The sequence below is a fragment of the Phyllostomus discolor genome, chromosome 2 (assembly GCF_004126475.2).
Source record: "Phyllostomus discolor isolate MPI-MPIP mPhyDis1 chromosome 2, mPhyDis1.pri.v3, whole genome shotgun sequence".
Lineage (NCBI taxonomy): Eukaryota > Metazoa > Chordata > Mammalia > Chiroptera > Phyllostomidae > Phyllostomus > Phyllostomus discolor.
The window spans coordinates 34740385-34755164 of record NC_040904.2 but is presented as its reverse complement, the minus strand read 5'-3'; the positions used below and the strand labels follow the sequence as shown (position 1 = coordinate 34755164).

The window sequence follows — 14780 nt, the reverse complement described above, 5'->3', positions numbered from 1 at the left end:
TATCACTACTGTTTCCCAGGGACCTTTCCCATTTGATGTTCTCTGCTCAATTCTTAATATAATTTCAAGGTCTTGTTAAAGCATCAAAAACTGGAACAGGGTAATATGGTCTCCTACACTGTGGTGTGTTTGCTTGGGCAAATTAAATTTAAAATAAAGCCACAGCTAGTCATGGCAGAAAGGATGACTTGTGATTAGCACATTTGCAAAACTGATTATAATTGTCATGTTACAACATATTGACCCTATAAAACCAAAGATAACAGCAGTTAAATAGAGGGACCCTAAAGCACCATTCCACAGGAGATCCAGTGACAAATCAATGTTGATAAAACAGCTGGAAAGTAGCCAAAATTCCGTCACAAATGCTGAGACTAGTTCAGATAGACTATTCATAGAAACAGTTTCTGGCTCTGCCCACTGGTAGCCAGCTTCTGCGATGCCACCCTCCCTTTCCCACCCCAGCCCCTGGACATCCTGCCCTGGTATTCACACCTCTGTGTGGAGGCCTTCCACAATGTATCAACAGACACGGCGTGTGACTAATGGAACATGACCAACAGAATATGGAAATGATGGCGTATGATTTCTGAGCTACAAGAAAAAATGTTAAACTTTGAAATTTAGTGGGTTTCCTAGGTAGCTTATCCACCTGCATTAACTAACTGTCCCTATAGCAAGTAAAATGAGTGTCAGCAAAATAAGTATCAAAAAGTTGTCATCCACCCAAGTCATCTCCATCCAGCCAACCCTCCCCCCTTTCTCCCAACACTTCTGATACCTAGCAGAGTAATTTAAAGCAGTCAGTGTGTCGAGCAGGTTCAAGCAGAATCAAGCTGGCCTGTCATGCTCCCCTCCTCAGTCTCACAAGAGAATCCAACCCAGAGGTGAGGCAGAGAAAAGATGAGGAAAGAAGGCTAAATTTTATTCTTGTCCAGTACTCATCATATTGCTTGTGGGTAGCCAAAGCCAAGATAATTGTGGGAGGTCTGGATGCCCCGGTCATCCCTTCCTATCTCAAGTCCTTGGCACTGCAGGTTACTCAGCACTGACTCTGACTACAGGATGCCCTGCCCCTCGGCACTCTGCGGGGTCTGCTCCTGGCTGTGTGTTCGGCTAAGGTGATCCATGGGAGGCAGTTCTCACAAGCAGAAAAAAGTTACAGTCTTTCTCCACCCACACTCTTTTAAACATTTTAAAAATACATTGTAAGAGTGTGAAACTGTAGTAAGAGCTCATGACAGCCTTCTGAAATACAAGCTATTAACTACCTCCATTTTATACATACAGGAAGAACTGCAGCTTTGGGAGATTAATTATCTTCTCCAAAGGAACACAGCTCACAACTGAGAGAACTAGAACCAAATACCGGGTTCCCACTAGTAAGTTATTTGGCTTCTAAGCATGGCACCTTTGTGATGATGACCTCGGACCCAGTTAAATCCAGAATTCACCTTCATTCAATGAGAGAATGACATATAAAAGTTTCAACTCAATAAAATTGAAGGTTATATATGTACCAGAAACAAGCCACGTCATCACTTACATTTGCTATTTAAGAGGGTTTTTTTGTGATGACACATATTTACCAACACAGGTTCTGATGTCATCTAAATGCCTCTGTGATCAGTTCCCAAGAAAGCAAAAGGGCAGAGAAAATAATACGGGTTCACGGAGGTAAATACTATATATGGTAGAAAGTGATCAAAATTCTGCCCTCAATCTTCTGGTGAACATTCACTTCAAGAGGAAAATCAAAGAATTTTTTTGCATGTTGTTTGTCATGTTACACGTAGGTGAAAGATGTGAAGCTTCAAATATGACTTAATGAGTTAAAACTTCTTAAATTGACATGACAAAAATGTTTCATCTTGCCTGTTGGAAAAATCATGTACTTAATACCTTTAAAACATTCCAGACTGCAACATAAAGACAGTGGAAAGGGCAAAAAGAAAGGGTAAATGATGTAACCTGCTAATGCAACCACACACTCTGCTCATTAGCGACGATTTGGGCCACCACAGCTCCTCTCTGTTGAGCCACAGACTTGCCTGTGCACCAGTCAAGTCAACACCACTCGAAGGGAAAAAAATAATCGGCATTCTGGGGTCTTAGAGAAAAAGAGTTATTCATAGTTTGACTGCTGCAGTCCTGGCCCTTAGAAGGGAATGCCCAGGTCAGAAGGCACCTGTCAATTAGCAGCACACTCCTGAAAACAGCCTTCGGTCCCCAGGCCCGTCTCCTCTCCCATCCCATAGGTAAGCAGCTGCAAGCGGTAAGGCCTGAAGTCACTCGGAGGCCTTCCACGACTGGGGATGGGTGGACCTGGCAGCCCACATTTAAAATGGAAGTGAGGGTGTGAACTGCCCAGTTTCTTGCCAAAAAAGAATGTCTCTTGCATTTTGATCCAGGGGTCCACATTATCCTTTAAAAAAACAAGTTATTTGCGCTTGTTTGGACTATTTTCACTTTTCAGACTGTACTTGGCAGAAAGATGGAGACATTCCACTGACCTGAGCTCACTCATGGTTTTTTTCATGATTTCTTGATACTGTTGCCATGCTTAAGACGTGTCCGCAGCTGCAGACAGGTGAAAACACACAGGATTTATCATCACCAAAGGCTTGAGAGAGAAGCAATAACAAAACTCCATCTAGAAACTGTGCACTTTCAAATGCAGTGAGGAGGGTACACACACCAGGAGAACAAAAGAACCCTGCCCCCTCCACAACCGCTCTTCCAAAACACCCTGTCTGAGCATGCAGAGGGGGATGCATGCTCACAGGGTAGAAAAGGATGCGAGTGAAAGAAGAGATCAGCCCCTCGTGTGGTGTGAAAGCCCCACTAAATATCTTATTTTAAGCAGAAAAGCACCAGTGTTCTCTCTTGCAGGGAGCCAAGACCAAAAGAGATTCCAAAAGACAATCTGCCTGGACTCCCAACATTCCAGACCTTATTAACAGGAGGCCCATCCTTTCAAACAAAGGACACACTGTCCGCACCGCACAGGTGGATGCAACCACCCCTGCCCAGAGCGCATGCTGTCCAGCCAAGGGCAGACTCCAAGGACCGGTGACTGTCCACAGTCTCAGACCCACTACAGTAATTCTTATCTGCAGAATGAATAAACTCTTCACTCCCACTTTCAGTAAACGGACACTGGGGTCAGATTCTGTTTTCTGAGCAATGATAGCAAAATATAGGGAGAGAAAAAAAACATCAGAGAGGACCTTCTGAGAAGGAACTAGAATACAAACACCCGACAATAGGAACTATGGCTCGGGTCCAAAGGCAATTGTGATCTCTGAAGGAAGACAGCACAAGAATAATGCTTTTGTCACCAGCTTCCAATGTTACAATCAGAAATTATGACTCTACGTGGTGGAATTTCATCTGAAGTGTAACTGAATCTCTGGATTCTCAACAATTCCAAAAGTCAAAGGCCAAAAGTATGTTATATCCTCATTTCTTCCATATTTGGAATTCTTACCATTTTGTCCCAATTTTTCCCACACGGCAGGGTGAGTTCCAGAGGTCTTCCTATGAGCTCCTACCTACCTGTTAGTGACACAAAAGGGCCCTCCCACCACCAGTGGGTCCTCCCCAGATATTTGATTTTCACTCTGAATCCACAGAATCTTTTGGAGTAGACACCCTTCTTCTCCTGTCTACGGAAATATGCCAAAGGGACTAAACTCCGCTGAAAATTGGGGAATTTCAGTCACAATCTGTATCCCACTGGGTAACTTCCTTAATATCATACACTGTGGTTTTCACCAAGGATAAAATGGAAGGAATAAGACTTTCCTCTCAATAAAGAGCAACAAAAACCCGTTAAGCCTCTGTGAGGAAAGGCAATCAGATCACTTTAACTGGGTCTTGGCCAAAGAACAGGACCAAGGCCCAGCTCTAGCACAATAATCTGCACACAAGGGCATCTTCCATCCCTGTCCCTCAACGACTATGGACTTGGTACCCAAGGACTGTTCTCCAATCACATGGTGGACAGAGAAAAAGAGAAACATTCTTGAACTATTTTCCCCTAACTAACCTGCATTATTATGCCCTGGGGAGACAGGCAGGCTTCACATGGGAGGTGGCATCTGCGCTGGTTCTTGAAGCAGGGGCCAAGAGAAAATGAGGCAAACGATTATGACATGGGACAAAACTCTGGATGGGGCTGTGGGGTCTGACATACTTTAGGAGGCTGGCAGGTGCCACAGTAAGCAGTTCAGACTTGATTCCCTGGACAACGGGGACCGCCATGGAGGTTCCTTAAGGAGGAGAACGGCATGTTTGGATCTAATGTAGCTGCAGCTGCACTTAATACAGAGAATGGAATGGAGAGGGAAACATAATCACACATCTTAAAACAAGTTGTCCCCTGGAAGGTCTATCAAGGATCACACTGAGCAAAGGGAATCAGAACTGCAGCCCATAAGAAATGTATGAGGAGACACCAAAAGACAGGGCCCACAAAGAAGGGTGCCCCTGGAGGGGACCCAGAGTGCTCCTTCCCTCAGAGCTGCCGGTGTCCCATAATGAGGTGTAAGAAGATAGGTGAAATCTGGAGCCTGGCTGGAGGTGCCTGATTTCTGCCCCAGTAGCAGCCCCTCCCAGACAGCCTGAATGCGATTTTCAGAAGGAGTGGTCCGGGTTTAGCTTTCAAATTGTAAGATAGGTTTAAGCAGAAGGAAGCCACATCTGGCTTACCAGGGAGGAAGGGCAGGGGAAGGGCATGAAGGGCAGAGGCAAGGCCATCAGACAGGAGGGTAGAGAGATACCTGTTTTGAGAAGGGGATCACCTGGATAAGGGTTGATCCTAAGATTACAGGAGAGAGACAACAAGAATGTTCAAGTAGCCCTGGCTGGTATAGCCCAGTGGATTGAGCGCAGGCCTGTAAACCAAAGGGTTGCTCCTTTGATTCCCAGTCAGGGCACATGGCTGGGTTGCAGGCCAGGTCCTTGGTCTGGGGCACGCAAGAGGCAACTACATACTGATGTTTCTCTCCCTCTCTTTCTCCTTCCCTTCCCCTCTCTAAAAATAAATAAATAAAATCTTAAAAAAAAAGAATGTTCAAGTAACAAGGGTGACTGTTATACTGAAGTGCTAAGAACTAAGCTAGGCTATATTTAATAACAGGAATTAAAATACCCATTTTGCAGATGAAGGTACAGAGATGCAGGAAATAGTAAAAGCAAACAGCAAGTAACAAAGCCTGAATCTGATAACAAAGCCTCAAATGTTCTCCACCCACATCACACCATTAACTCCAGGTAGTTAGTGCAAGGAAACAGGCATCCTCCATTTCTCTGGGGCACTGTGGGAGTCTGTCCGGCCTAGGCTGTTTTCCTGAAGGTAATCGTAAATGAGAGGCGGAGCTGGCTGCAAAGTTCTATCCTTGAGCAATGAAGCAATGTGTTCTAGAAGAGGAAATGGTACAATAACTACATGTTCAAATAGAAGGCCTTTTCTGGAAAACAAAGCAATTAAGAACACAGGATTCATTCCACAAATATTTACTGAGTACCTACTATCTACCAGGCATAGTTCTAGGAGGTGGGTAGAGGGAACGCTTAGTTAAACTAAGTTCCCACATCATATTGGGTACAATGTCATGAACAACACTTTCTATAACCACCCATAATATTAGATAGTAGTTCTCTTGGCTGACCATCACACCCAATGAGACTGATAATAAATAAATAAATAAATAAATAGACAGATAGGTAAATAAATAAATTAATAAATAAAAAATTTCAAAGAAACAAAAACCATGAAGCCAGATCTGGCAGAGATTCTGATTTGGGGAGGTCTGAAATAAGGTTGAGGAATCTGCATTTCTTTTTTGAAGTTCCACCAGGGTTTCTGAAGCACAGTTAAGAGAGAAGCCGGATGCAACAGTACATAATCTATCTCCATCTTTTTAATGTATTTATTTTTCCAGATTAACCTAAGTTATTTGCTTCTTTATATGTACTTAGTTTTATCACAGGACGAATTACAAATTTAAAGTTTGTCCCCTTTCTGTTAACATTTGTCTTTTGTAAGTGGTAAAAAGGTAATCAACTCAATTAGATTCCCTCAAAAGCTGGGGAACTCTGCAGTAAAAAGGTTGGCCTCTGGAAATGTGGGCTTCTTAACCTAAGTAGCATGTAGAAGAGACTGTAAGCCACTTGTCATGGTTAAGGATATATCTTATTCTTCTGCAAACCACATATGAATGGAAACAGATCAATCACACTAGTATTAACTACAGTTTAATATTAATCATATGGTGTCATATACTTGAGAATTATGAGTTTTCTGGGTGTAGAAGTCAGCTGCAATAAATTTAGGTACAAGATACTTTGGGAGAATGTTCCCATTTACAAGAAGGCAGGGAAAAAAGCCTTCCAGGACCTTTACAGCCAGCAACTACACTCTAAGGCAGACAAGACTGAAACATGGTCCTGACTGGTAGGGCCCAGGTGGTTGGGCACAGTCCCGCAAAGCACAAGGTTGCTGGTTCGATCCCCTGTCAAAGCACATGCCTGGGTTGCAGGTTCAGTCTCCTGACCGAGCATGTATGAGAGGCAACCGACCAATGTTTCTCTCCCTCTCTTTCTCTCTCCCTTCCCTTCTCTCTAAAAATAAATTTAGAAAGTTGTTTTCTTTTTTAAAAAGACTGATACATGAACAATATAATGGACTACGTGAATAATAGGTGCCTTTGTTCACCTACTCCACCTGATTCACGTTTCCCTCTTTGTTTTGACAACCAGAAGGCTCAAAGCCTCCTACACGGCCTACATAAGCAATGCTACAGGATTCTTTCATGGACAAACCTACTAATGTCTTCATCTGATTTGTGCTCAGTTTCCTCACATATTTATTTATTAGACTATTTTTTTTAGAGCAGCTTTAGGTTCATAGCAAAATTGGGCAGCAGGTACAGAGCATACTCTTACATGCCCTGTCCCCAAATACACACCGCCTGTCCCACCCATCAAAATCCCACACTAGAGTGGCACATTTGTTACAACCAATGAACCTACACTGACATGTCACCATCACTCAAAGCCCACAGTTTACATCAGGGTGTATGTAGCTCTTGGTGGTGTACATTCTATGGGTTTTCACAAATGTCTAATGACAGGCGTCCAGCATTACAGTCTCATACAGGGTAGTTTTACAGACCTAAAACTCATCAGTGCTCTGTCTTGTCATCCCTGCTTCCTAACCCCTAGCAACTATGAATCTATTTACTGTCTCTACAGGTTTTTAAAAAATAATTATTTTTTCATTTATAGCTGACATACAATATTATATTTGTTTCAGGTGTATACAGACATTCATATAACTCATGAAGTGATCACCCCAGTATGTCTAGCACCCACCTGACACCATACATGGTCATTACACTATTATTGACTATATTCCCTATGCTGTACTTTACATCCCTGTGAATGCTTTTATCAATATGGAAGCAACCCAAGTGTCCCATCGATAGATGAATGGATAAAGAAAAGGTGGTACAATATAGAATAGAACATTACTTGGTTATAAGAAAGAATGAAATCTTGCCATTTGAATGGACCTAGAGGGTATTATGCTAAGTGAAATCAGTTAGGCAGAGTAAGACAAGTATCATTATGATTTCACTTACATGTAGAATCTAAAAAACAGCCTCCATAGTTTTGTCTTTTCCTATCATACAGCTGCAATCATACAGTATTTAGACTTTTGAGTTTGGCTTATTTCAGTTAGTAACATGCATTTAAGGTGCCTGCATGTCTTTTCATGACTTGACAGCCACCACCCTCCCCTTTTTTTAGCACTCCATTGTCTGGATATGTCACAGCTTATCTGTCAATTCACTTACTGAAGGCCATCCTGGTTGCTTCCAAGTTTGGTCAATTACAGATAAAGCTGCTATAAACATTAATGTGTGCAGATTTCTGTCAGGACATAAGTTTTCAATGCATTTGGGTAAATGGATACTTATTTTTGTATCTAACATATAAACCCCTCAGATTCCTATTGTAATGAGTTAGCATACACAAAATAATGCTCCATCTGACTCTTTATCTCATGGCTAAGCCACATGGAGAGCAGCACTTTGAATGAATTTTAGGAGGCAAATAATGTGATAGGCATAGGAGCAATAGTCCAAGTTCAAACTAAAGATGAAATAAAAATATTTTCCAGTTCTTTCCATTGTGAAACACACACCCCCAGAAGCCCACAGCACAAGTGATGTCACTGTCACCAACACAATAACATGTTTTCCACACAACAGTGAGGAGCTTAAGGTATGCAAAATGATTACTCTCTGTCATAACACAGAATGCCAAACTGCCTGTAAACATACAAGTGTTAGCAAACATTTTAGCGCAGATTTCAGAGCAAATCTATTTCCTCTCTTACAACTTTGAGAATATTAAAATATAGAGCAGCTTATACAGTTAGGCATATGTGTTATGAAATAACTACATGTACAAGGAGGGTATTTACTTTTGCCACAGTTAATCCTTCACTACAATAATTTTATATGCTAACGTCATTCCCACTTGATTTTATTTTCTCTTCTTTGTTTATCTCTTTGCCACTCAAAGTTTATTTTATCCACCTCTATGTGTATCTATGTTATCTTCTTTAAATCTTTCTTGGTGCCAGGAAGGACAAAAACTGTTAAAAAATATATCAAGTAATCAAGGTAGTTCAAACTCATAAGGTCTCTGAAGATAGCTTATACATTCTTTTTTTCTTTTCTATGGACTAGAATTCTCCTTAGGAAAACTAACTTTTGTGTGATTTTTATTATATGTCCAAGGTTAAAAATTATAACACTATTAGTAATATAATTTCAAACTTAGAAATGACAGTACCGTTTGATTAAATTTATTCTTTATGGCCAACATAGCACTTTGCCTTAAGAGCTGTTTAAAACCCTCTTGAACCTTGGGTCTCTTTTATACACTTGTTTATGTTTTATTTAATAAGAATAGTGCTTGATAATAGTTATAAGAATGATTCATAAAGCTTTGAAATTAAGAAAAGAATAAAGAGCAAAATTACAAGAACATATCATACAATTCATTCAGAGAAATTACTGTTCACTTTTCACTGTTATCTTACTATTCCTGCTTTTTATGCTACAATCATTTTTACAAACAATATGGGGTCCGATGCTTGATGCTGTCTGGTTTTACCCCGTTTTCCTCTGCCCTGACAGAGGCCCGTCTTCCCTGCACAATCCTACACGAACCCTGTCTTTTCATTCACACACAGATTCCACCTGGCTATGGCCCAATAAGGAAGGGGTCTATTTAATGAGTGTTATAATCAATCAGTTCTTCTCTAGTCTTTTACGGCTGTTGATGTCTTTATTTATATCTGTAAACTCACCTACCTTATCAAAATGTTACCTTCCTTTGCTTCACTTAGGTCAGTCCACTATTTGTGCCTATACAAAAACCCTGTTTGTAAATCCTGTGGCATCAAAATAGGTTTTCTCTAAATCTGACCTAAAAACTTAATTTTAAAACACATATATCTTCTTTCAGAAATTAACTGATCTACAGCCACAAGATACATCTGCAATAACACACATGCCCTTTTCACTGGATGCCTTTCTCTAATATGTGGTAACCATAGGTTTTCCATCTCATTCTTGGCCTGTGAAGAGTTCATGCAGGGTGCCGAAGGCGGCATTAATAACTGATGTCTGAAACCGAAGAGAAATAATATGCCTGTTACACAATGATAAATTTTAGTACAGCGGGAAATTACACCTTGTTTTATGATGTATAATTATTTTGAGATTTGAACTAGCCCTATATGTCTCAGAAAGGTTGTTTTACTTTGGATCTGGTCCACATCTGTCTACTTAGAGTGAAACAACTGAAATAATTGCTAACTTTGTAAAAATACTTTCAGATACCTGTTACTGAAATTAAGGAAAATGTTACCTGCCATATATAATCAGAAAATTATATTTCTGCCATGAACTGTTAATAAAAAAGAGATGATGCTACATTCTGTCCCTACTAAGAAAAAGATCAGAGGTCTACCACGTCATTCCTAGTGGAAAGACCAGCCATGGGAAGTAACTTTCTCATGTAAAAGGTGTTTCTTTCCGGATGACCCTGTCCTGTCAATTCACTGCTCAGGGCACACGTCTCTGCACATTACCTTGCAAGTCTGAATCATTTGCCTTTGGACTGCTTCTTGCTCGACGCTCAGTTTTCTTAATCCCCGGCCCGCCTCCAGTGCAGCCTCCTCCACTCCCACTGCCTCCACCACTGTGGCCTTTCCCGTAGCCGTTGTACACGGTCGTGCAGTTGCTTTTGTAGACAGATGAGGGTGGGCTGTTGAGGCGATTCTGGCGGTCAATCTGGCGGTCTTTCAGTTTTTTGTGTGGAGGCTTGCTGTACTGGTCTTCCCGGGTAATGTAGCTTGACATTCCGTAGAGTGGTATAATTTCTAAAATGGACGATTATGACAAGTGCAAGCTCAGTCTACATTTTCAATAATGTTATTTAATGGTTAAATGATCTATTAATGAAAAATTTTAAAAATGTTACACAAAACAATGATATACATGTTATACATGCTTAAAATATTTCCATTTGTTTCTAATCAATCAAGGAATAAATAATCATTAAAAACCATTCTGTGTGTTCAGGAGTGTTCCAGAAATTATTGTACTGAAGAAGGAAAAATTTCATATTCTGATCAAATTAATATTTGATTTTTGCCTGTTAAAATGTATTTTCAGTTGTTGCAATATACAAAGTTAGAACAAATAAAATGTCCCTAATGCATACCTAGAATCAAGATATTTAAAAGTATAGTTATTCTTGTAGACTGAACAGCATTTCTATTGGAAAGTATATAATAGCAACCAGAATATAAAGAGTTATTTGTGACATCTTAAAATATCCAACATTTGAACAAATTTTACTAAAATGATAAGAGGGGAAATTTCCATGAAAAAGAATCAAAGCTCACAGAATCAGGGGAGATATTCAAGAAGAAACTGTAGGGGTAAACATAAGCCATCTCTTTAACCTGGCACCAAACGTAATACGCAGGGGTCTCAAACTCCTGTGCTGCAGAAATCAGGAGGCAAGACAAACTGACTAGCAGAATGTCACCTGCCTTCACTATGCATATTTTTAAATGGCTCAGAAGAAAATGGGGGCCTGCAAAATAATCTCATGATTTGGGGGAAGGCAGGGAGAGATTATTTTAAATTTAAATCAATTAAAAATATATTCAGACATTATTAAAAATGCAATTCAGAATACAGATTGGGTTCTTACATGTTTCTAAGGACAAAGGGCTCCACATGCATAGGGTGACCATATAAATTACCAGCCTAACCCGAATACTTCCGAGGAGGAAAAAAGGACACTCCTAATCATTGCTCTGAATAAGCGGCCTAAACTAGTACTGTCCTAGCCATACCAGCACTGTATGGTCAGCCTAGGCAACGTAACAACTGATGTTTCAACTGTTCAATGGTAAAGCTCCACTTTTCATTTTCTTCCTGTTCATAAGGCTTAAAAGAAAGATTTTTAAAAAGAAAATCTTCACAGGATAAGCAATTTGTACCAGAGAAAAGGCATATGACCAAATAATTATGTTCAAATATACAAAAAGGATAACAAATATTTTAAATATCATAATGCATTACGCTTGAGATTTAAAATATATAACTATTCACAATAGGCACTACTGTAATATTTTAAATCATAATGAGAAATTTTTAAGATCTTGTAGTTTGGGAAATTATACATTTAAATTACTTTTGGGTATGCACAATGAGAACTAAGGTAAGAATATATATATTTTATATATTATATATGGCTTTTATGTATATAAAAAATACATAGCCCTGGCTGGTGAAGTTCGGTGGATTGAGTGCAGGTCTACAAAGTAATGAGTTTGTGGGTTCGATTCCCAGTCAGGGCACATGCCTAGATTGCAGGCCAGCTCCCCAGTAGGGGGAGTGCAAGAGGCAACCACACATTGATGTTTCTCTCCCTTTCTTCTTCTCTTCCCCTTTCTCTAAAAATAAACAAAATCTTGAAAAATTTCATACATACATATATATATATATATATATATATACATATATATATATATATATATATATATATATATATGGCTTTTTAAAATCAATTCAAAGGAATTCTTTTCACTGCTTTAATTTGCAATCAATGAAGGCACTGTTATTTTTACATTATTGATCTGTGTTATTTAATGAAATTATATCAAAATACTATATGAAATGAGCACAAAATATTTATTTTGCTTAATTCTAATGAGGATTTGAATCACACTGTGGTCTAAATTGCTAAGTGCTTCATTTATAAAATAATAACTACCTGGTACCCTACCAAGGGCTGCTAAAATGAGCCAGGCTGCTCTTCAGCAAGCAGTGAGTCAGCAGGCCAGGCTTTCACCACATCATTCAGCTCAGACCTCACCAGAAAACTGACAAATGCTCAGTAATGCACCTTGTGTCAAAGCCCTGGATACTTTTTTAAAATTACAGTTAATTAACTGGATCCTTTCCAGTTTTCCTCCAAATGTTGTCATGGAATATACTCACTCCTCAGATATTCTGGGGTATTCTGTCACTAATGATAGGAAGTTATTGACACCTCTATGAAATCAAAATACTAATTTCATCTGTTGCTATCATTGCTTCACATTCCATCATGATAGCACCTGATTCTTCAAATTATACTAAATTTCTTTGTAACTACTAAAAAAAATAATAACCAATCAAATTCTATCCATAAGTTACAACAGAAAATTTCATTTAAAATACTCATCTCAAATTTTTCTTGTTAATAAGAAAAAAATTACAATGTGAGATGAACATACAGAAAAAAATGTATATGTATAATTGATAAGAGTAAGTGAGGTGCTGATTTGCTCCAAAACTCTACACTATAACAGGTATTTCTCATACAATTTATCTGAACCAACATAAATATTTGAAGTTATACAGTGTTTCATATTCTGACGCAAGAAAATCACTTTGCAAAGTCCCAAAGATTAAAGACTAATTTTTACCCTCACCTATCTGGTCTCTTAGTTTCATTTTGATAGAAAAGGGCTTCAGCCTCTACCAACACCAAAGCCAAAACTAAAAAGTCATAATGTTGGTATCTCTAGACTCTTTCTCATTTCAAGGTGAGTATCTGCCTAACAAACAGTGAACTTTTGGCTGCACTAATGGCTAAATGACTACTGAACTAAAAGCGGTCCAGGAGGACCACATCAACAGCAAGAGGACTCTGGGTTCTGCCAAGACTGCAGCACAGAGCATCCGGGAGACTCAGAGGTTACTGAGACCTCACAGTCTTCCAGCATTGGAAAGGGGGCCCAAAACCCGCTGTAATTTCCCTTCTACTGCTAGACTACACGGATGTCAAAGAAATGATGTGCTGCAGTGGCCTCAGGCCACTGTCACAAAAATACGTTAATAGGACATGGGAACATAAAATAGATCACTGCCTCTTTTCTAAAATAGCTGGTGTCCAGTTGCTCTGTGGGGTGGGATAGGGAAGCAGAATTTGGAAATTATAAACAAAGAAAGAGCTACAACCAATGAAGTAATTTTTACAAGACACAAGTTAGGACAAAGGAAGCTAGGCATTCCCCATGAGCTTTATACATCAGATAGACTGTCTCCTACCATGCTTATTACAGAAGAAACAAAGGCCACTCTGGTGCTCTTATGCTACATAAGTGTCGTAATCAGTTTCAACAGCTGTCAGTGCCAGCTATAACGTACTCACCTTGCTCACCGTATAATGTAGGGGGAAGATGATGCTGAGGAAAAAACTGAGGTGGCATATCTCCAGGTCCAGAAACAGGTGGGTAATAAGCCGTGTGTGAGTTATGAATAAAATGTGGGTGAGGCAAATAGTGGGGTAGGTGATGGGTTGGAGACATGGCTGAAGGATAACTTGGGGGGTAACACTCAGGAGACTGGGGTGTGACCACCACCCGGCGGACCCCAGTATTGTCTTCAATCACCTAAAGAAAATAGCAAAAAGAAAGAGTGTAGTATGTATTATTAGCCAATATCTTTTGAATACAGTAATTAATTACTTCCCCCTTCATTTTAATTTTCTGTCCTTCATAGGAGAAAAAATTAGTACATGTTAAATTCTGGTTCTATAATTCAATCAGTTAAATGAGTTTTAGAAGTAATAACATTTAAGCATTATAAGTTATGAAATTTTCATCGACCACCTAATTCTGATTATACAAAACTTCTGCAATGATGAAGAGCTTGATAATCAATCTTCTTTGTCTCATAAAATTTTCACAGATGATGTCTTCCAAGATTTCAAAAAGACTTGGAAGAAGACTCCTGAAGACTTCATCTAAGACAAGTGAATTGAATGTGTGCTTAAGTTGATTTTAGGAATGGCTTATCACATAACTAACAGTGGTTTTTCCAGAAAGAAGAGACTTTCCGGTCACATAAGTGTGCTGTGCAGGGCTGAGCTTCCTGATGACACTGGGCCCCACTCCTATGTTAGCATGTACAGCTCCATCATCATAGAGGCTCTAGTGGGGAGATGGGCACACTGACTTCCAGAAGCCATAACAGCACCACAAGGTCATTTAATCTGGGACCAAGGATGGAAATGAAACAAAGGGATTCTGACCAATGAAAACCTTGAGCAATCCCAAATCAAGCTGCACACCTGTGCTCACATCCTGGTGATGTAAATGAGCGTTGTGAAGGGAGACACAATGAGGC

General features: G+C 39.6%; 1 protein-coding gene across 8 annotated transcripts in view; it reads right to left on the bottom strand.

Moving 5' to 3' along the window:
* Positions 1–14780, bottom strand: part of FNDC3B (fibronectin type III domain containing 3B) — a 315121-nt gene that overhangs the window by 120646 nt on the left and 179695 nt on the right. For all 8 annotated transcript variants that reach the window (XM_036017697.1, XM_036017701.1, XM_028504578.2 and 5 more), the window contains exons 5-6: positions 13804–14044; positions 10178–10468 (exon numbers count right to left, since the gene is read on the bottom strand). In XM_036017697.1, coding sequence (XP_035873590.1) covers positions 10178–10468; positions 13804–14044 — 532 coding nt within the window. The remainder of the gene's footprint in view (positions 1–10177; positions 10469–13803; positions 14045–14780) is intronic.